Source organism: Denticeps clupeoides, chromosome 2, assembly GCF_900700375.1.
Source record: "Denticeps clupeoides chromosome 2, fDenClu1.1, whole genome shotgun sequence".
NCBI classification, from domain to species: Eukaryota; Metazoa; Chordata; class Actinopteri; order Clupeiformes; family Denticipitidae; genus Denticeps; species Denticeps clupeoides.
The window spans coordinates 34,084,188-34,104,670 of NC_041708.1; the positions used below are offsets into that span (position 1 = coordinate 34,084,188).

Here is a 20,483-nt window from a genome sequence, read left to right on the forward strand (position 1 = left end):
ACACACGATCCGCGTAATCAGCTCAACACGAACCGGTTTCTTTTGAACTTCGCCGCTGCTAAGACTACGCGGCGAAATTATTACGCGTAACGTGCCAAAACTTTGGCTTCGTGCGCTAATGCGCAAGCGGAGACGCCTCCCATGCGCCACCTGCCGAGCGAAACCGATATTGCAGCACATCCCTGTCGCGTCCAGATGGCACAGAGGACCAATAAAGAGGCGGGATATTGCCTGCTGCACACGTTGCCAGATCCACGTGTTTTAAGTAGTTTTCATAAAGCCGCGCGGAGGTTCCTTTTGACAAGCACCCGTTAGCTTTAGAACGTGAAGATTATAGATTCACTTCTTAGTCATTACTGACCGACGTAAATAACGTTAGAAGGAGTACAGGGCTGCGGACAGCCGGACTCGTCTCCCGCGATCTGGCAACACTACCGGTAGGCTCGCTGCCCGCAGGACGGTCCCTCTCTCACGACAGCATCAGCCGCCTTTAGGACACAGAAACCAGACGAACCAATAGAAAGATGGACGAGTTTGAGGGTGAGCCGATTACCACACAACAAAGGCATACATTTACCAATACATCGCAATTTTATTCGTCGGGATGTTCCACAGTAGTTAACCCTGGACGTAAAAGTGCATAATGCTAACGGCTAACTGGTCGTTTTTTTTTTTGTTGTTGTTGTTTTGGGGAAGGGACGGCAACTACGTTCTTTTATTGGGTCTACGTTTTACATGTTCCGCACGTCACAGTCATAACATTTGAGATTTTCATTTTTCCGTGTGCGTGTGTCTGTGCCTATCGTTTAGTGTGACGTTATAACTGTGCCTAAATAGGTCAGCTAACGGCTAGCAGCCAGCCTCACTGTCCTGCTGGTTGCTAAGCAGTGACGAGACGCACGCACGCACGCACGCACGCACGCACCCAACGCAAGGCCGTCGATGCCTGAAATTAGTCAGTTTGCGCGGTATTCTGCTTTAGTACGCAGTAGAGTAGCTAAGTGTGCTATGGTATACATAGATCATATATATTTCATTTATTACATGTTTATAATAATTCATATTTATCCCACACCATTTTACAGATGCTGACTCGGCACCATCTAATGATAAGATGGTCGAATGCAAAATCTGTGGCAGAAGCTTTTTCAGCGAAGTTGTTGTAAGCCTGACATCACAGAGCATTTCATGTACATTCAAAAGAGTTTGTGCAATTGACTATGGTATGTAATTATGCAGGTTGTCAACATGAAATTTCGTCACAGGGCTCTGTTGTGCTTCAAAAGGTGAAAGTGATTAGTCACGTGACACAGCACGGCACCCAGTGCACGCAGTGAAATTTGGTCTCTGCATTTAACCCATCCCCTGAATGAAAGGCAGCGGGGAGCAGTGTGTAAAGTGTGTGGGGAAGGTGCTTTGTTCAGTGGCACCTTGGTGGCTCGGGATTCGATCTGGCCACCTTCTGATTACGGGGTCACTGCCCCTGCCCCTTCATGTTAATGAAGGACACAATACACTGAGTCAGATTTGCAGAGACGTACTCATTGTTGTTTCTCTGACTAGCCTAGAGCTAATGCTTACAAAGTTGGCATCATCCATGTAATAATAACTGTGTGCAGCAGCACAAAGACAGAGCAAACATTTTGACGCTGATACATGTCACACAGGCCCTTGCTGTTTTGACGTTCCCCGTTGTTCTCCTTGCAGGAGAAACATATGTCTATTTGCCAGAAATCGACCCTCAAAAAGAGGAAGGTCTTTGACTCCAGCAGGCAGAGGGCGGAAGGAACCGATATTTCCACTTTAAAGCCCTTAAAACCAAAGGTGAGGTGACACTACAGTTCCTTAGATTACTCATCTAAGTACTACATAATTACTACACTCTTGTTTTTGCACACACGACTGCAGGGAGAAAACATGTATATTAAAAAAAATGCTTGCACAGTGTGTGTGTGTGTGTGTGTGTGTACTTTTTCATTGAGGTGCATGCTTACACTTCACACAGTTTCTTACATTTACCTACATTTACATTTACATTCTTAAGATCGGCCTTGTTTTAAGTTCAGGCCTTGTTTTCAGTTCTCTGGCATAGTTAATGATTGGCCGCACTGTCTCCAGACCTGACTCAGCAGTAGAGGACCTTGTGGGCCATCAGTTGAAGATCCATGCTTGAGGGGATATAAAAAAAAACTGCATGATGCAATGTGTGATTTAAAAAAACATATATATGCTTATGTCTTTGTCTGTTAGGGAGCTTTTAACAGCCATATTCATAGCAGGTAATATTGTAAATCTGCAACGATGTAAGCCTGACTAAACATCTTTTCTATCTGCCTGCAAATATGAAGTAGATTGAAGTAGAAGAGCAGTAGATAAATATATGTCCCTCCTGCTTTACAATTTGCTTTCGCTTATTAGTGTGTATAATTTTGCCCTTGAACCTAAAAATATTGAGGATCATCACAATAAAATCATAGTCAAACTGCATATTACACACTATTTTGCTTTAATCAGAGTCTTGAATATTATAATCCAACGACAAGTATAATCTTCGGAAGGCCCGAACGAAGGATGTCTGAACTGAGCTATGACTGGAATTAATGGTGGGCTGCAGATGATGGACTATGATGATGACGCTGATCCTGATCTACTTCTGTCAGTTGCTGTAAAACTCAAAGACAATTCTAGAGTCCTCCACAGGGAGAGGATACGAGAATGAGTTCCCGCTGCCGTGATTTTTAAACCGTCTTTCTAAAAAATGTGCACTTTATCCTATTAGTTTTATTCTGTAACAGCATGCACAATTTATTGATCTGTGTTTTCTCGGCCAGAGTGTGATCATTTGCTTTTAATAGTAGGCTAATGGTTGGAGCTTCCTCTTCCGAGTAGAACCGCGATGATTGCTTTCCTGTTGAGTAGCAATATAGTAAAGGCTGCACCTTTTTCATTAGTCATTTGGCTTGTAGTGACGTCTGCGTTCTCATAGCCAGAGCCGCCCAAGAAGCAGTCGAACTGGCGCAGGAAGCACGAAGAATTCATTGCTTCAATCAGAGCCGCCAAATCTATAAATCAAGCAATTAAAGATGGTGGCCCCCTTCCTCCACCACCTCCGCCTTCTTATGACCCTGGTGAGCCTGAAATTGTGTGACCGTGTTGTGGGATATTGTGAAATGTGAACGTTTTTGTGAGCGGATCTTTTTTTTGTTTTCTGTGTAATGTTGCAGATTACATCCAGTGCCCTTATTGTCAGAGGCGATTCGGTCAAAATGCGGCAGAACGGCACATCAACTTCTGTAAGGACCAAGCATCACGCATCCCCAACAAAGGCAAGTTTCCTGGAGACGCCAAGGGAAAGCTACCAGCGAGATCACAGGTAAACTAGCCTGGGTGACAGGGCTGACGTCACAATTCTTAAATCTTTTGCAGAAACCAATGACTCCCTATCTTTCTTATCAGTATAAGCCACCTCCGGTAAAGAAGACCAGCACTCCGGCTGTGTCCACTGTGTCTCCCTCATCCCGTTTACCTCAGCGCCCTCCTGGACAGTATAGTGGTAACAAATGCCTTGTCTGTATTGTTTATCCAGTAAATACCCACAACTTACATACACCGATCACATACACAGATCGCCATAACATAATGACGCTTTTGCCACTAAAACAGCCCTGACCTGTGGAGGCATGCACTCCTCTAGACTTCTGAAGGTATGCTGCGGTATCTGGTGTCAAGCCATTAGCAGCAGATCCTTTACGTTCTGTAAGATATGAGGTGGATGGATCAGACTTTTTCCAGCATTAAAAACAGATCAGGGGGGAGGGTGAATTTTATTGTTTATCTGACTTGTTTTGTGCTAATGACAGTGCACATTTTGTACAATTTGAATTGTTGTTTAAGATAAATATATCAATATATTCTACTATCTTAAAACAACTTGTACGGTGTGTATGTCACATGTCAGATTTACTAAAGAGTAATTGAATTTTCACTCAGTCACCAGTGTGTGCGCTGTACTCTGATTGTACTCTAAAACGTAGCAAATAAATAAGCATTGGGGAGACCTGGAATACAAAAAAAAGTCATACCCACTTGCAAAATGAACTGGAACCATGATAATAAAATCACGTTTTTGAATCAGCTGATTTGTTTGCGTGACCAAGAGTTTGCAGAGCTTGCGATTGGGCTAGTGATGCGGATTCAACACTGGTAGCCTCTTTGCCATAGCTGACCGCACGTTTAAATTGCGTTGGTTTTTTTGCGAAAGTCCTGCCTCAACAGGAAACAAATGTAGTGGGCTGCAGCTATGAGGCGCCCCCTAGGCCATATATCAAGAAAAGCTTGCACATACAATCACTTCACTTTCACTTAATTTATTTATTTGGTTTGCGGCCTCGACACTACACACTACAGATTATAACTATGCCTAAATATGTCTGTTAATGTTAGCTAACAACCAGCCTTACTGTCCTGCTGGTTATAAGAAATAAAGTTTTAAATCTGGATGTAGTGATGATCTCTGGGTCCAGTCAAAGTTAAGAACTATTAGAAATATTACCACTTGTACCTGTCTTGCCCAACACCATATTCGCTGAAAATTTCACCAGGGAACTGGTTTTAATGCCAGGGGGGCATTAATGTGCTGCGATGTGTATCACAATGGCCAGTGATAGATTCATCAATGAGATTCACTTTACCTAGTACAATGTTATGGCTGATCAGTGTATCTGCAGTATTTTTCTGACCCTAAATAATAGCAACAAGGGCTTCTAATGGTGTTTAATATATAATTAATTGATTGATATTTATTTATAATTATTGATGAACAAAAAAGCACTAGGTTCATGTTGTCTAATAAGAATATTTTTTTTGCTTGTATCTATTTATGTCTGTGTATCTAAAATTGTGTATGTGACATCAGCCTTTTTTTTGTGTATGTAACATTTTACTTTCAGCCTGCTTCATGCACTTGGTTTGTCTTTTTTTTTTTTTGACTCAAAGCCAATAAGGCCTTCGCGATATACAGAGCTCTTTGTGCACTGTTGCTACAATCCCAAGCATGGGGCTTAAAATGTAAGGAGTCCGATGACTGATAAGTCATGCATACTACGTCCGCATTTAAACCCATGCTTGTCAGTGTAACATGCACGAACAAAATTAAAGATTGTTTCAATCGTTCTTGTTGTATCTATTCTTACTTTACACAAGCCACACATTGTAGCACTTTAGAATGTTCAGCCAAATTTTAAAAAAAGTGCCCATTATGTTACATTTATGAATGTAGTTATTGCCTAAATTTGTTTTATATTTTTACATTTATTTTGATTTAAATCAGGTATTTCTGCCAGCAAGACCACCCCTACAGGGTTGTCAAAGAACCCCTCTACAGGATATGCTCCGGCTCGCTCCAATGTCACTGGGCTGACAAGTCCACCTTCGAGGTAATACTCCGTGACTACAACATTTTTTGGCCTGGACGCTGCACCAATCTGGAAAAGAACTTTATCACTGCTTCTGAACGTGAAGTGGAGATTAGAGCTGTGACCTTTGTTAGTGTCTTATGTAGAATCACTGTTCATATGCTGTTTCCATGATCCCGCTGATAATCAAGGAAAACAATATTAAATTGATTGCTGCTTTCCATTACCTGTAAAACTATCCCTGATTGATTAATGCATTTGTTATTGTCCTTTAGAGTCAATGTGTATCAGAAGACTTCCTCTGGTATTGGGATTAAAAACAAGAAAGACAACATTGCAGAAAACAACAGCTCAAGGTAAACAGATGTCAGATTTTACTTACAGCCAACATAAACGTATAATGTCCCATTTAATTCATGTCTAGATATTTTCCCCAACAGTAACCTTGCCCAGACTGCTAATGAGGTTGATGGAACTACCAGTCAAATGTCCAAGTTTTGCCATGAGTGTGGGACCAAGTATCCACTAGACTCTGCTAAGTTTTGCTGTGAGTGTGGAATGCGGAGAATGTGTGTTTAAAGTTGTTAGGACTTGAGGATGGAAATTAATACAGCAAATAAATTATCCCCTCCCCATAAAATGTTCTGTTGGTTAAATGTGTGCAATATGATTGACTACTGTACAATTATTATAACATTATTTTTATGAGAGCAATTTCAAACGTAAAGTTTTTGAAACTGGTGTTAAGTTTGAGATTGGGTTCATTAAGATAAATTGCTTAGTGTGATGAGTTTATTCAGGCTTGTGCCCTGGGGTAGCAATCTTTTGAACAAAATTTTATTTTCGTTATTTTATGTATGTTTTATAAGTTATTTATATTCAATTTATTTTATGCACATTGACAATTTACAAAAATGCTGTTTAGTTTTATACTGAATTAGTAGTTTGTTTTGTTTTTTTTCTGTTTCTTGGTCCATGTTTTACTATCAAGAAGAAAATGTTCATCCCTTGGTGCACTGTATATCACCTGTCAACAGTTGTTTTGGTTTCTCTGGTGTACTCGTTCACATTTCTTGGACTTTATAAAGACTGAAACAAGACATTGCTTCAAATTCACTCATGCTTTAAAGGCGCACAAATAATTATTTATCACATGCTATTTAAAATTAAATTGTTGATGCATATCACCAATTTCAAAGCTATGACACTTTAGATCAATTAGATGAAGCAGAAATATATATCAGAAACCCCAAAAGGTAAATTTACTCAATCAGCTATGTTTACTTCAATACCCATGCAATGTCTGTGTATTGGCTATTTATGGTTCTGTCATTTGATTTTTATTTCATTCCTTCGTCAATGATCAACCTAAATAAACAGTCATGCAAATCTTGATATCTTCATTTTGTTATCCTTTTCAAATGTGAATTGGGAATGTGCATGTCATTTTCACCCTGGCTCAGGTGTATCTATTATACAAATATGTTTTTTTTCCAAAGTCTGTAGTGTTTACCGGTTTCCAAATAAATTACCTCCTTATATGCAGCCAGAGGAACTTCTCGGAATTGCAGGTGAGTGTATGCTGCAGCGGTGTAAAAGGACCGATGGGGCTGCGGCCTCTGCCACTGGATTCCTTCAGTTACAGTAAACACTGAATGCTTTCATTGTGGGATGTGGCGTGTGAATACTGAACGACCTTCGTGATGCATGGTGCTAGGAAAAGCTCGAAAGGGAAATTTCTTTAAATAGCCAAATGAATAAAGAATTGTGTAGAAGAAAGATTTTAACTAGAACCATTTCTTAACGTGAAACCTGTGGATCGCTGAGCTTTTTTTTTTTTTTCTATTAACACTAGTACATAAATGTTTGAGAATGAGAAGTGTTATATTTTGAGTAAAGAAAAACATCACATTCCAGCATAAGGACCTCATCCCATCTGCAAAAATGTGGTGGTGCTTGTTTGTGGGTTTTTTCGCTACAGCTTGGCAAAAAGGGTATCTGTAGATCTAAACCAAAAAGTGGGTTAAACAGCAAGACAACTGCCCGAGCTGTCACAGAATGGCAAAGAAGAATGATGTTAGATTTGGAAGGATTTGTCCTATCAAAGATAAAAGAAGTAAAAAATAATAATAATAATTTGAGGAAATAAGTTTAAGCTGTTCTACATACAGTACAGGCCAAACGTGTGGAGACACCTTATTCGATGTGTTTTCTTAATTTTCATAAAACCTATGAATGAACGCATGTGGAGTTATGTACTTAACAAAAAGTGGAGACCTGGCCTTTACTGTACACTCACTGGCCACTTTATTAGGCACACCTTGCTTGTACCGGGTGGGACCCCCTGTTGCCTTCAGAACTGCATTAATCCTTCGTGGCATAGATTCAACATTCCTCAGAGATATTGGTCCATACTGACATGATGGCATCACGCAGTTGCTGCAGATCTGTCAGCTGCACATCCAAGATGCGAATCTCCCGTTCCACCACATCCCAAAGGCATTGAGATCTGGTGACTGTGGAGGCCATTTGGGGAGGCCGTGAACTCATTGTCATGTTCCACAAACAAGTCTGAGATGATTCGAGCTTTATGACATGGTGCATTATCCTGCTGGAAGTAGTCATCAGAAGATGGGTACTCTGTGGTCATAAAGGGATGGACATGGTCAGCAACAACACACTTGCAATGATGATCAATTAGTACTGGCCCAAAGTGTGCCAAGACAATGTCCCCCACACCATTAAACAACCACCACCACCAGCCTGAACCGTTGATACAAGGCAGGAGGGATCCATGCTTTCATTTTGTTGATGCCAAATTCTCACCCCACCATCCGAATGTCACAGCAGAAATTGAGACTCATCAGACCAGGCAACATTTTTCCAGTTTTCTATTGTCCAATTTCGGTGAACCTGTGTGAATTGTAGCCTCAGTTTCCTGTTCGTAGCTGCCAGGAGTGGCACCCGATGTGGTCTTCTGCTGCTAAGATAAAAAAAAAAAAAAGTGAAGTGATTGTCACATGTGATACACAGCACAGCACACGGTGCACACAGTGAAATTTGTCCTCTGTGTTTAACCCATCACCCTTGGTTAGCAGTGGGCCCGGGGAGCAGTGTGTGGGGACGGTGCTTTGCTCAGTGGCACCTCATTGGCACCTTGGCAGATCGGGGTTCGAACCGGCAACCTTCTGATTATGGGGCCGCTTCCTTAACCGCTAGGCCACCACTGCCCCCACCGCTGCTGAAGCTCATCTGCTTCAAGGTTTGACATGTTATGTGTTCAGAGATGCTCTTCTCCCTACCTTGTTTGTAACAAGAGGTTATTTGAGTTACTGTTACTGTTTTATCAGCTCGAACCACTCTGGCCATTCTCCTCTGACCTCGGGCCCAAACCAATCATTTTCACCCACAGAGCGTTAGGTTACTTAACGTAACCCTGGTTCTAATAACATGAGTGAGGTATCTCACTATGGGAACATCCTCAGTGTGACCGATCGCAAAGCACCAATGGCACCACATCCGTCACAGACGGACCAATGGCAGCTGCACGCCGGGAGCCCCGCCTCCCTATATCAGGTGCTGCAGCCCGCTGGAACGGCCCTCTCTAGCATGCTCTTCTCCGTGCAACATGCAAGCAGGGGGAAGTGGTGAGATACCTCACTCTATGTTGTCAGAGAACCGGGGTTACGTTAAGTAACCTAACATTCTCTTTCAAACATTTGCTCGGTATCTCACTATGGGAAAGATATGGCCAACTTCTGTATTCCATGCTTTCCGAAGTACCTCCGTCCGGACGCACGCGGAGCCGAAAAGACACTAATCAGTCGGTAAAATCTAATAAATGTGTGCGGTGTAGCCCAGCTAGCAGCAGCACAAATATCATGTACAGAAACCCCCCTGAATAAAGCCCAAGAGGTAGCCGTGGCTCTAGTGGAATCAGAATCAGAATCTTATTTATTGGCCAAGTAAGTGCAAGCACATACAAGGAATTTGATTCCGGTAGATGGTGTCTCTCAAGTACAGAGTAGGAAAAAACAACAACAACAATGTGCAAGGATGTGTGTAAGTGTTATTGTCCAAGTTGTGGATGGTTTGTGATTTATAAATAACTATATCTACTTTTATGAATAAATAGGCAAAAAACAAACTAAATCTTATATACAAGTGAACATAAAGTGCAGTGTGCAATGATGGAGGAGATTTACAGTATCAGCTGTTTAGGAGGGAGATGGCGAGGGGGAAGAAACTGGTCCTGGTCTGCAGGCTTCTATAACGTCTGCCAGAGGGCAGCAGGTCAAAGAGCCTGTGTCCAGGGTGTGAGGGGTCTGGGATGATTTTCCCTGCCCTTTTCCTGGATCTTGAGAGGTACAGGTCCTGGATGGAGGGCAGTGGGGCACCGGTGATCCTTTCTGCTGACGTACAGTCCGCTGCAGTCTGATCCTGTCCTGTTTAGTGGCTGCTCCATACCAGGCGGTGATGGAGGAGCACAGGACAGACTCAATGACCGCAGTGTGCGGGGTCGGGAGACCTGCCAGCGCGATGAACGCTGAGATGAAATCGGCTTACCTCTGTATGGAGGAGCCCAGGACACGAACAGCTGGTCACTCCTCCTGAAACCTCTGGTTCTGTCCGTGTAAACCCGCAAAGCACGTACCGGACACAGACAATGCAGCCTCCGATCTTCTCCTGACGAAAATGGAGGGGGATGAAAAGCGCTCAGCTCCACAGCGCTACAGTTATAAGCAGAGTTAACAACCTTGGGAACAAATGCTGGGTTCGGTAACAGCGCGACCCCAGCACCGCCCAGGCCGAAGTTCATACAAGTTCATAGGTGGTAGTAGCTTAGTGGGTAACACACTCGCCTATGAACCAGAAGACCCAGGTTCAAATCCCACTTACTACCATTGTGTCCCTGTGCAAGACACTTAACCCTAAGTTGCTCCAGGGGGGGGACTGTCCCCTGTAACTACTGGTTGTAAGTCGCTCTGGATAAGGGCGTCTGGTAAATGCCGTAAATGCACATGTAAATACAAGAAGGGTGAACAGAGAACGCATGAATCTCACCCACCCGCTTCGCCGAGGACAGCGCGAGAAGCAAGGCTGTCTTGAGGGTCAGGATTTTCACCAGATCCAGAGGCTCGAGGGAGGTTCTGAGAACGTCTGCAGGACCAGGGGCAAGTCCCACAATGGGACTAAAAGCTGACTAGCCGGCTGGCGGGCGCCTTTCATAAAAACGGCCCATGACAGGATGCTTATCCACAGACACGTTGTCAAACCCCACGCTATTGTAGCCAGATACACTTTAACAGTGGAAAATGCCCTGCCCTTGTCCAACATGTCCTGCATCAGTAACCGAACACACGAACGGCACAACCCGCCTCTGTTCGCACCAGTGTTCGCTCATGTTCATGAAAATCCCTCATGTTCAACAGACCCAGCGGAACCACCGCTACAGTAGAGGCCATGAGTCCCAGCAGGCGCAGGCAGGTCCTGAACTGGACCGCTCTGCCGCTGCTGAACAGACCGACGCACTGTTCTAACGACAGTACGCGTCTCTCGGACAGTGAAGCGCGAAAATACACGGAATTTATCTGGAGGCCCAGATATTCCAAGGTCTGGGACGGAACCAGTGCGCTCTGAAACCCAGGCTGGTGAGGTGGGTCACCAGTACCTTCGTTTCGTGCACTGCCTGCTCGCGCGATCGGGCGCAGAGCAGATAATCGTCCAGATAAGCCTGACGCCCCAGGATCTGAGCGGGGTCAGAGCTGCTTCTATACATTTGCTGAACACACGGGGCGTGAGGCTCAGGCCGAACGGGACCGTGAGAAACTCGTAAGCCACGCCGTGGAACCAGAACCTGGCAGGATAGATTCCTATGTGAAAATACGCATTCTGCAGGTCCACTGTAGTGAACCAGTCGCGGAAAAGGCCCTTTTGAGTGAGCATTCTGAACGTGAACTGTCTGAGGTGGTTGTTGAAAACACGCAGGTCCAGAATGGGGCGTGGAGAAATCCTGCCTCCTCCCGGTCGGTGACACTGGATAAGTGTAACCACAACGAGCGCTGGCCCGCGACGCCGAGACCCGTTGTGTGGCCACAGCCACGTGAAGTGCGCAGATTCAGGCCTGAGACCATGCAGACCTCCTCCCAGGTAGCTGGATTGGGCTTCGGCTTGGTACGGCGTCGGGAGCGAGGCCACGTTCAGTCCCCTAAAAATCTGCTGATAAATGGAGGCGGTGAAGCGAGAAAGAAGCCCTCCTGGTCGGGTGAGCCACCGATGTCTCGACCATGGGGGGTGGGTGGAGAGCCCCAGCTCCTCCATGTCGGCAATATACAGAACCGAGTAGCCCTTGACGGGGACGCGGTTGGAAAAGGACCGCCTGAGGTCGCCACGGGGGGCTGGCCAGGCAATGCCCAGCCTGGCCGAGGCTCTTTTACAAACCAAACCCAAGTCCCCCGTGGAGGGCTCGCTGCCCTGAGCGCTGGGAGGTCTAGAGGTCCTGCGCGTCCGGGAGAATGGCGTCCTCGTCGTCCTCCTCTGGCTGGTCTCGCAGGAGCTGATCGTCATCCCCTCGACGTCCATTATGTCTGCCCAGCTCGTGGCAGCTCATTTTTGGCATGGGGGAGGATGATTTGGGCAGAACGCAGCTGGCAGTGCATATGAAAGACACCAGGGAGGCTTGGCCTGTTAAAAAAACGGTTCAACGAGTCCCTTTACATTTACAAGCAGAAGTGGATGATCAAATAATAAGGATGTTGGCCACTGATGTTATTCAGCCATCCAATAGTCCATGGGCAGCTCCAATTATACCCGTGCGGAAAAAGGACAGGGTTCTGTGGCTGTGCATTGATTATCGTAAGTTAAATGATGTCACACATAAAGACGCATATCCGTTACCAGGCATCGATAATGCACTGGACAGTCTGTCTAATGCACTTCGCCACTTTGGATCATGCCAGTGGGTATTGGCAGGTGGCGATGCAGCCACAGTACAAACCACATGGCAAGTATGAATTTAATGTGCTTAGTTTTGGCCTATATAATGTGACTGGTTGATTTGGTCCTGGCTGATTTACAGTGGTCCACCTGTCTGGTATATCTCGATGACATCGTTGTATTTGGTCGATCATTCGAGGAACATCTACGAGGAACATTGACGAGGTATTGGGGAAGCTGCAGGAGCGAGTAAAACCAGTTACGTGTGACTTGTTTGCTAAGCAGGTGCACTATTTGGGGCATGTTATTTCAGACAAAGGAATTAGAGCCTGAGGTCAATTGTCCTTCAGATGGACCAGGGGCCATGGAGAGCTATGCGGCAGAGCCGGAGAGCGTAGCGCAGGAGCAATTCTGGGGCAGTGGTGGCCCAGCCATTAGGGAAGCGACCCTGTAATCAGAAGGTGGCGGGTTTGTATCCCGATCCACCAAGTTGCCCCGCTCTGCTGCCGTTAAGGAAGGCTGTGAGTTTCTATGGTCTGAGGACTGTCAACGGAGCTGGTGCAGTACTTTTGCAGTAGGAAATTGATCCCCCAGTCCACTACTTCTCGCGAAAGTCTCTAAAACATCAGCTAAACTATAGCAGTATTGAGAAGGAGGCACTAGCACTACTTTTGGCACTTCAATATTTTGAGGTTTACATCGGGTCCACTACTGTTCCAGTTGTCATGTTCACAGATCATAACCCTCTGGTGTTTCTCTGGTGTTTTTCATTTCTTATATGGCCCAAAATCACATACAGTATGTCTCAATGGGCTTTGACAAGCCCTACAGTTAACCCTTCTGCACACAAGGAAAAACTCCACAAAAAAAAAAAAAAACAAGAAAGGAAGAAACGTTGGGAAGGAGTGATACAGAGAGGGTCCCCCTTCCAGGGTAGATTGAGCCTGCAAATGGTGTCAGTGCAGGGCTGGTGATGATTTGTCCAATAATATAATAATATAAAGTCCTACAGTTGTAGGGTTGAGGTCCAGAGTGTAGTCAGTGTCATGGTCTAGATTACATGTCCATTATGATGCTACTGGTCCACTTGAAGATCCCTGAAGCTGTAGTTGTTACGTGGTTGTGGCTGTGATCCTTTGGGCCGTAGAATGGTTCGGGGTGCACTGTGTTGTGCGTGTTTCCCTTTTAGGCTGTCATGTTTCCCAACCCCTAGACGGGGACGTGACAATTCTTGAGACTTTTCTGACGTTCCTTTGCAATTTCCAAGTCTCAAGATTTCAAGAATGCGTTTACGTGTCTTCTTCACGCATCTGCTTGCTTCGTTCAGTGAATCACCTCTCACCAGAACCAGCGACTATTTCTAGCGTGAAGACTAAATTTTCTTCTGTTCTTCAGAGAAGTCTCGCTCATCAGTGGATCTACTCTATAGAGTGTTCTATTACCTCACACTTAACGTTAAAACATCAACAACAAAAAAGGAGCAATAGGCCGATCACAAATAAATATGGTTTACACTGCATTAAATATCCAGGCTTATGCTTGCTTGATTTATCTAAACCATCTAATTTCACCCGTAAATCATTTGCACTTTAAATAAGGCCATTAAACATTCACTTAACCTCGAGCATTTAACTCAAAGCTTCATTCTCAACGAAAGGTACATTTCCACTTGTTGAACTTGGACATTTGCGCTGCAAGAAGTCCAGTATCTCACCACATCTGCAGTCTCTGTATCCTCCTGTAGTGTTGCGAACTTGCCCATCTTCCAGAACGAAGCCGGCTGAGGCGGAGCAGACGACTCCGATGTTGCGTTGAGTTTTCACTGTAGCAACCCTTGGATCCCAAAGTGAGTCTCGACAGATTCTTAAGTTTCTTTTTGCTTTATTCAAAGTTTTTACAGCACCGTGAAAACGACATTAAAATACACAGAAACATACACATAACCATACATTTTACACATAAATCAGAATTATAAATACGCATCATGAAAATAAACCTCAAATACCTCACTGCGCTCACCAAGGAATGCAAATATACAGCATGACAATCAATTCCTCTGGTTTCCTACAAGTGGCCAAAACCAACTTCACCAATACAACATGCAGCTCAAACTGGGCGACAAACTAATCCAGTGAACAACCGAACATGGCGCAGCTCACTTAACAACCAACACCTGCAGGCCACGTTATTCAAACTCCGCCTCCCGCGCAAACCACAGCACCGCCCACAGGACAAAACACACGACCACATGGACACACACACCACTCAATCACAAATACACGAACGACCCACATTATAGAAAATATATAAATGAATACAATAATAATATTAATATATGTGGAATTATATCAAGAAAAAGTCAAACTGTAAAAGTACAATTCTGGTCCTTTACAATTATACATTTCTATAGTACTTTACTTTACTTTATTTAGCAGACGCTTTTATCCAAAGTGACTTACAAGAGGAAGACACCAGCAATTCTCCTTCGATTTCTATAGAATATTGAGTTTACAAACTAAGAGCCCTGATAAGGCTCAAACTTGTCAGTGAAGAGCATGCTCAGAGATTGTTTTTTGTATTGTTTGTGCAATGTGTACGCATGTGCGTGTGTAAGTGTTAGATTTGTCTGTAATATTTTTTGAACAAGAGGGTTTTCACCTGCTTCTTAAACGTGGTGATAGTCTCGGATAGTCGTGTGGAGGAGGGCAGGTTGTTCCACCAGCCAGGGACAACAACGGAGAACAGAGATGATTGGAATCGGAGACCCCGTGAAGAAGGAATTTTTAGTCTCCTTTCGTTTGCTGATCTGAGAGAGCGTGCAGGAGTGTAGCTAGCTAGTATTGTGTTGATGTAGGAGGGCGCAGTTCCATAGTAATGATAAAGAATCAGGACAAATTGTTTTATATTATCATATTATAAGACACAATGACACAATAACATGACAATAACATTATGTCACACCATATGACACTAGTGAATAGGACAAAGTCTACAAAATATATATTTCACATACACATTTATTTATTTTTTATTTATTTATTTAGAACAAGATTTGGTAAAATATCACCAGAAGATGTCCATGACATGAGATTTCGAAAAAAACATGTTAACCACTGTGATGCCCCAGGGCCACAGCAGGTGCCCATGCACCTGATTATGGAGTCCCTGGCACCAATTGGGCTTAACGGTTTGGGACTCCGGCATTTATGTGGACCCTGTTACTTACCTCAGTTTTCAGTTCCTGGCAATCACCACACGCCTGCTGGTTTTTTTTGTTTGTTCCCTTTTTTTTTGGCCCCTCATGCCGTTTTTTTCCTTTGTTATAAATAAATCCCAGTTGCACGATGTCCCGTCTCTGCACTTCCTTCCCTTGTCAGCTTGCGGACGTGACAGAAGTAAAAGGCAGAGGAGAAGAGTGACAGAGAAGAGCTCCTGTGAGTTTGGGCGCCAGCGAGGAGAGCTGGAGGACGTGTTGGGACGCGCCGGGACCAAACAGTGGTCCCTCCAGTTCTAGTACTGGACTCCAGGGCATTCCCCAGCAGGTCAGTAGCACCAGCACCCCTGCCAGCTGCAGAGAGCCCCAAATCTCCCAGGCAGCCACCAGTACCAGCTCCATGCACCCGCCTGCCACCATCCACAGGTGTGCTGCCTCCACCCAACACTCACCCCCAACCACCTGCAGAGACACACCCAGCCCCCTGCCTCTCGTACCAGCACCACGTTGCCACCTGCCGGGTGAAGTCTTGAGTGTCCTACTTCCTGCTCTCCCAACCCGGCCTCCAGGGGAGGTCCTGGAGAGTCTAGTGACCGAACCAGATGACCCTCTTTATCCATGTTTGTCTGTGTGTGTTTGCCTATGTTTTGTGTCCATATGTCACCACCGCTTCCCCTCCTTATGTTCACCAGATGGTGACTATGCAGCATAGCAGCGGTGGGCACAGTATGGGTTGGCGGGGGGTAAAGGGGTGGGGATGCCGGTAAGGAGGGCGGGTCAGACACGGGCCTGGGTTCCGCCGCCAGGCAGGCTGAGCGCCACAGAGCCTCCTGGGTGGCATGAGGGTTCAGTTGGGAGGGGCAGGAAGAGGGCCTGCTTTGTCTGCTTAGTCAGCGGGGGTACTGTAGTGCCGCTGGGCCACGTGACTGTGACCAATTGGGCTTAATGGATCAAGTGTGTGTGTCGGTGAGAGAGCTTCTGTGTCAGAATCTGTTTTTTTGTTTTATTGTTTTAGTAACAGCACTACTGACACCCACTTCATCCAGAGCAGTTGAGGAATAGCCGCATCGTTATGACCATCATAATCCGTCATTTTTTATTTTTTTTTTACTGTATGAAAGCTGCCCACCTGTTAATTAATATCATCCAGCATCCGTTGTTGCCCACATGCATTTTCTTCCCATTAACAAATTAAAAGTGGGACACAGTATGAATTGTAGGCACATGTTATGTTTTATTATTTCGAAAATACTGTACTTTAAAGCTTGCACAAGTTAAAAGATTTAGTTTTTGAATACAAAGATCTACCCATATTTAACATGTGTTCCAATTAAACATATTAAGAAACAACAGTAAATGCCCAGTAGTGCTAATATTTTAAGTTATGCATAATTTTCTCACACATGACGCTATAGTAGTAACATAAATGAAAAAAGTTACAATGCTGCAGCGTAGCTAAAGCCGCCCGAGGTGTTACGGCAAACACCCACAACTGAAAGGCCTGTAAGGCCCAAGATGGCTGAGTCATGAGTAATTTTACAAGGAAGCACAATAACAGCTCTAGTGTTCCTGGATTGAATTGCATAACAACAATCTTGGGGCTCCGAACGTCTCGGCGGTTTGAAGCAGTGGTTAGACGGTGTCAAATTTACCTCTGAGCAACTCATTTTGGGGATGCTGGACCAGCACCTTTTCTTATAGTCTCCTGTTCAAAATGAAGAACCCCTATTGCAGAACCACCCCAACACTTAAAATGTTAACTTCATCACGTGAAGATCAACACCTGGAAGTGGCTTTTGATTTCCTCTAGCCATCGTCTGACTCTGCAAAATCTCCTCCTGGTCTTCTCTTTATCATGTTTGTTCTGAAAGAAAATCACACACAAAAAGTATAAAAAATATAAAATACCTCTAGATCCAGCAGTGTGTGGCCATTCATTAAATTTTACCTTCTTTGTGGAACATTGACATCCGAGGGTGCCCTTTATTTCCTCTGAAAGCTTATGAATCTCTGAACTCAGATTGCCAAAAGCTCCATTCAGCAAACGCCTGCACAGAACTTTGTGGATTTGTTGCAATTCCTAAAAAGCAAACGTTGCAAATTATAACAAAAAAAAAAGAGGAAAAGGTGAATTCTGTGCGTTTCTGGACGTGTGCAATATGGTCGGCCAGCAGGGGGCGCTAGGCGCTCACCTCATTCCGGCGGTGCCCTGGTGTGGTTGGTCTGATCTTGCAAGTCTTGTTCGCTTGCTGTCTAGAGAAGTTCTCCAGCTGTTGGGCGCAGACGTACAGCAAGAATCCACACGGTCACACACACACACACACACACACACACACACACACACAGAAGTAAGTAAACGCCGGGCACTTACGATGTTGTTCATGCGGGGAAGGATCACGTTGGAGAAGTCCTCCGCGATCACTTTTTTGGACTTGCCGCTGTCGCAGGTGAAGGCGAGAGGGAGCAGATACGTGACAAAGCAAAAAGACCACGAAGGGGCTGCAGGGGGAGAGGAGCAGAGTTCCCGTTACGAGCGCATAATAAAAATTCGACGCGCGACACGAGCGACATCGTCTGGGACCGGGTGCGCGCGCGCGCGCCCGCCCGTCCGGCGCGACTTGCATTCGCTTTCCGAATGACCCGTCATTTTCCACGAGTTTCGTTTTTACCGGGAAGGCGACACGGGTATTTAAGCGGCGGGAATTTCCCCCTCCCGGATGCGCAGTCGCCGGTGCGCTCCGGACAGGGGGGGACCCGGCACCGCGGCGCGGCGCGGCGGCGCGGTACCTGGAGGTAGGGAGCCTTCTCACGCCTTCTCGCCGTCCTTCCCTCCACTCTCCGCTTTCCGTGTCGCGGACCGTCGCCTGATCCCCCTTCCCGTCCACGGCACCATCCCGGCGGTGGCGGCTGCGCACTTACCATTGGTCATTTTTGGTTCATTTTCGCGGCGGGGCTGGACCGAAAGCGGCTGTCGACGTGCGGCGCGATGCGAACGATGCGTCGATCCGGGCGTCTCGGTTTTTTGTTTTTTTTTGCCGCGACCATTGAACCCCCGGGACGCCGCGAGCTTCCCCCCATACGCGCGTCAGGCCGGCGGAGTTCCGCGGCGCGCCGCCAGCCCGTGATCCGCGTCGGGGCGGGTCGCGCACAGCGTTGCTTTCACTTTCACCCTGGCCGTGGGCCGGGAAGAGAAATAACAAAGTATCTTTAAAACGAACATTAATGTGACTATTGCTTTTCTTTTATAACATTTTCCCTTTGACTCAATGGACACAAATATACATAAACCAAATACATCGAAATCTCCCCCCTAATATGTGAAGACTTGCCCTCCATTGCCTTTGGAGCGCCGGTTTTCATGCAGAAATGGAAGAAAAATCCTTCATGTATGCTTAGAAATTTCGTCCCATATTTCCATATTCGTACCAATGTATCATAGGTATGAACGTAGACGTGCAGCTCATTTCTTTGAAGTCACATGTAAGTTTGAGACATTCTTGTGTTCTGGATAGTTCGCAAACAAGGTTACAAGGTTACAGTTTGACAAGTAACAAATCAGACACAAAAGAATTTTTTTATTTGTATGTGTGTGTGTGTGTCAAGAGATCAATTGAGAGGTTGGAATGTGACCATTAGCTCAATGAGACCACAGCCAGAGGCAAAGAGCCACAGCCGGGATTAAAGTTTAGGATGCACCATAACAGCTCTAGTGTTTTATTCCAAATTTCCACTCCCTACTGTATCTTGAACCCATGCCTGAAGACTCTTGTTTAAAAAAAAATACAAGAACTCCATTATATGTGCATCAGTTTAATGTAGATTTGAAGTTCCTGGTTTTACACATAATGTGTCTAAATTTATATTTTCTCTCCACTCTCCAGCATTAACTTTCCAAATGACTTCCAGTTTTCTGGTAATTTCAACCTGGTTTTAATTTTAAGTGTTCCTTTCAACTGCCGTCAGAAAAAGACGAAGAGCTAACTTTTTTCTGTAAAGCAGTGATGATGAGTGCCATTATTGGCCCCAGCCAGAGAAGTCAGTGCCGCCATGAGAATGTTGGAGATCTGACACAGTCAGTCACACATCTGAGAAAAAAATAGCAAACTGGCCTCACTGGAGTAGATCATAGTTTGTGATAAATCCGGCAGTTTTATTGTAATATTATCTACATAAGCTTTTAGATCAATTTTTTGTATTAACACAAAAAGCCTAATGCACTGTGACCAGCACCTTCAGATACCGAAGAAGATACTTCACAAACTGTCAGTTAATTAAGCAGCTTGTGCCATGATGTGTGAACATAGCCTCAGATAAAATAATACATGTGTGTACTATACACAGTGGGGCTGATCAGTTATTCACTTATTACCTGAACTATTCAAATGGTTGGATTTAGACTCCTAGCAGTTAGAAAAATAACAATCAAGATAAACAAAAGTTCTGTTATGTTCTTGTCATGGGGCAGTCACCCCTGCCCCGGAGTTTCTCGTCCGTCCCGTGTAATGTTGTCTGATCGTATAAAGCTGGTCATTGTCTGGTGATGTTTCCCTTGTCTCGTCTACTATGCATTAAACCCCTGTCTCGTGACGTCGTGCGTATTCGTCTTCCTTCCTCGCCACGTCCAGCCGAGTTTATTACTTGTCTTATATATTTATTGTTTATTTTCACATTACATATTACGGCTTCAAATAAAATAATTGAAGTGAAGTGATTGTCATTGTGAACCACTGCAGCACAGCGCACGAAATGCGTCCTCTGATTTTAACTCATCACCCTGAGTGAGCAGTGGGCAGCCATGACAGGCGCCCGGGGAGCAGTGTGTGGGGACGGTGCTTTTGCTCAATGGCACCTCAGTGCCACCTCGGAATTCATTTACATTTACATATACGGCATTTATCAGACGCCCTTATCCAGAGCGA

General features: G+C 45.0%; 1 protein-coding gene across 2 annotated transcripts; it reads left to right on the forward strand.

The window, feature by feature from the left end:
- The first annotated feature begins 269 nt into the window (after window positions 1-269).
- zc2hc1a (zinc finger, C2HC-type containing 1A) lies at window positions 270-6,706 on the forward strand. 2 transcript variants are annotated; one of them, XM_028968028.1, is made up of 9 exons: window positions 270-540; window positions 1,086-1,162; window positions 1,708-1,824; window positions 2,987-3,128; window positions 3,225-3,373; window positions 3,457-3,553; window positions 5,330-5,435; window positions 5,690-5,770; window positions 5,855-6,706. In XM_028968028.1, exons 1-9 carry the CDS (start codon window positions 525-527, stop codon window positions 5,991-5,993), a joined length of 924 nt encoding a protein of 307 aa, XP_028823861.1. In that variant the 5' UTR covers window positions 270-524; the 3' UTR covers window positions 5,994-6,706. The 2 variants fall into 2 exon arrangements, with proteins under 2 accessions (XP_028823861.1, XP_028823871.1); XM_028968038.1 differs by lacking the exon at window positions 270-540 and having other exon boundaries at window positions 1,087-1,223.
- The last annotated feature ends 13,777 nt before the right edge of the window (window positions 6,707-20,483 follow it).

Bases quoted from the DNA above. Each gene is read 5' to 3' on its own strand.
- zc2hc1a (XM_028968028.1), top strand. The intron at 1,163-1,707 runs GTAAGCCTGACA...TTCTCCTTGCAG, and splicing joins GCTTTTTCAGCGAAGTTGTT to GAGAAACATATGTCTATTTG. The intron at 3,374-3,456 runs GTAAACTAGCCT...CTTTCTTATCAG, and splicing joins AGCTACCAGCGAGATCACAG to TATAAGCCACCTCCGGTAAA.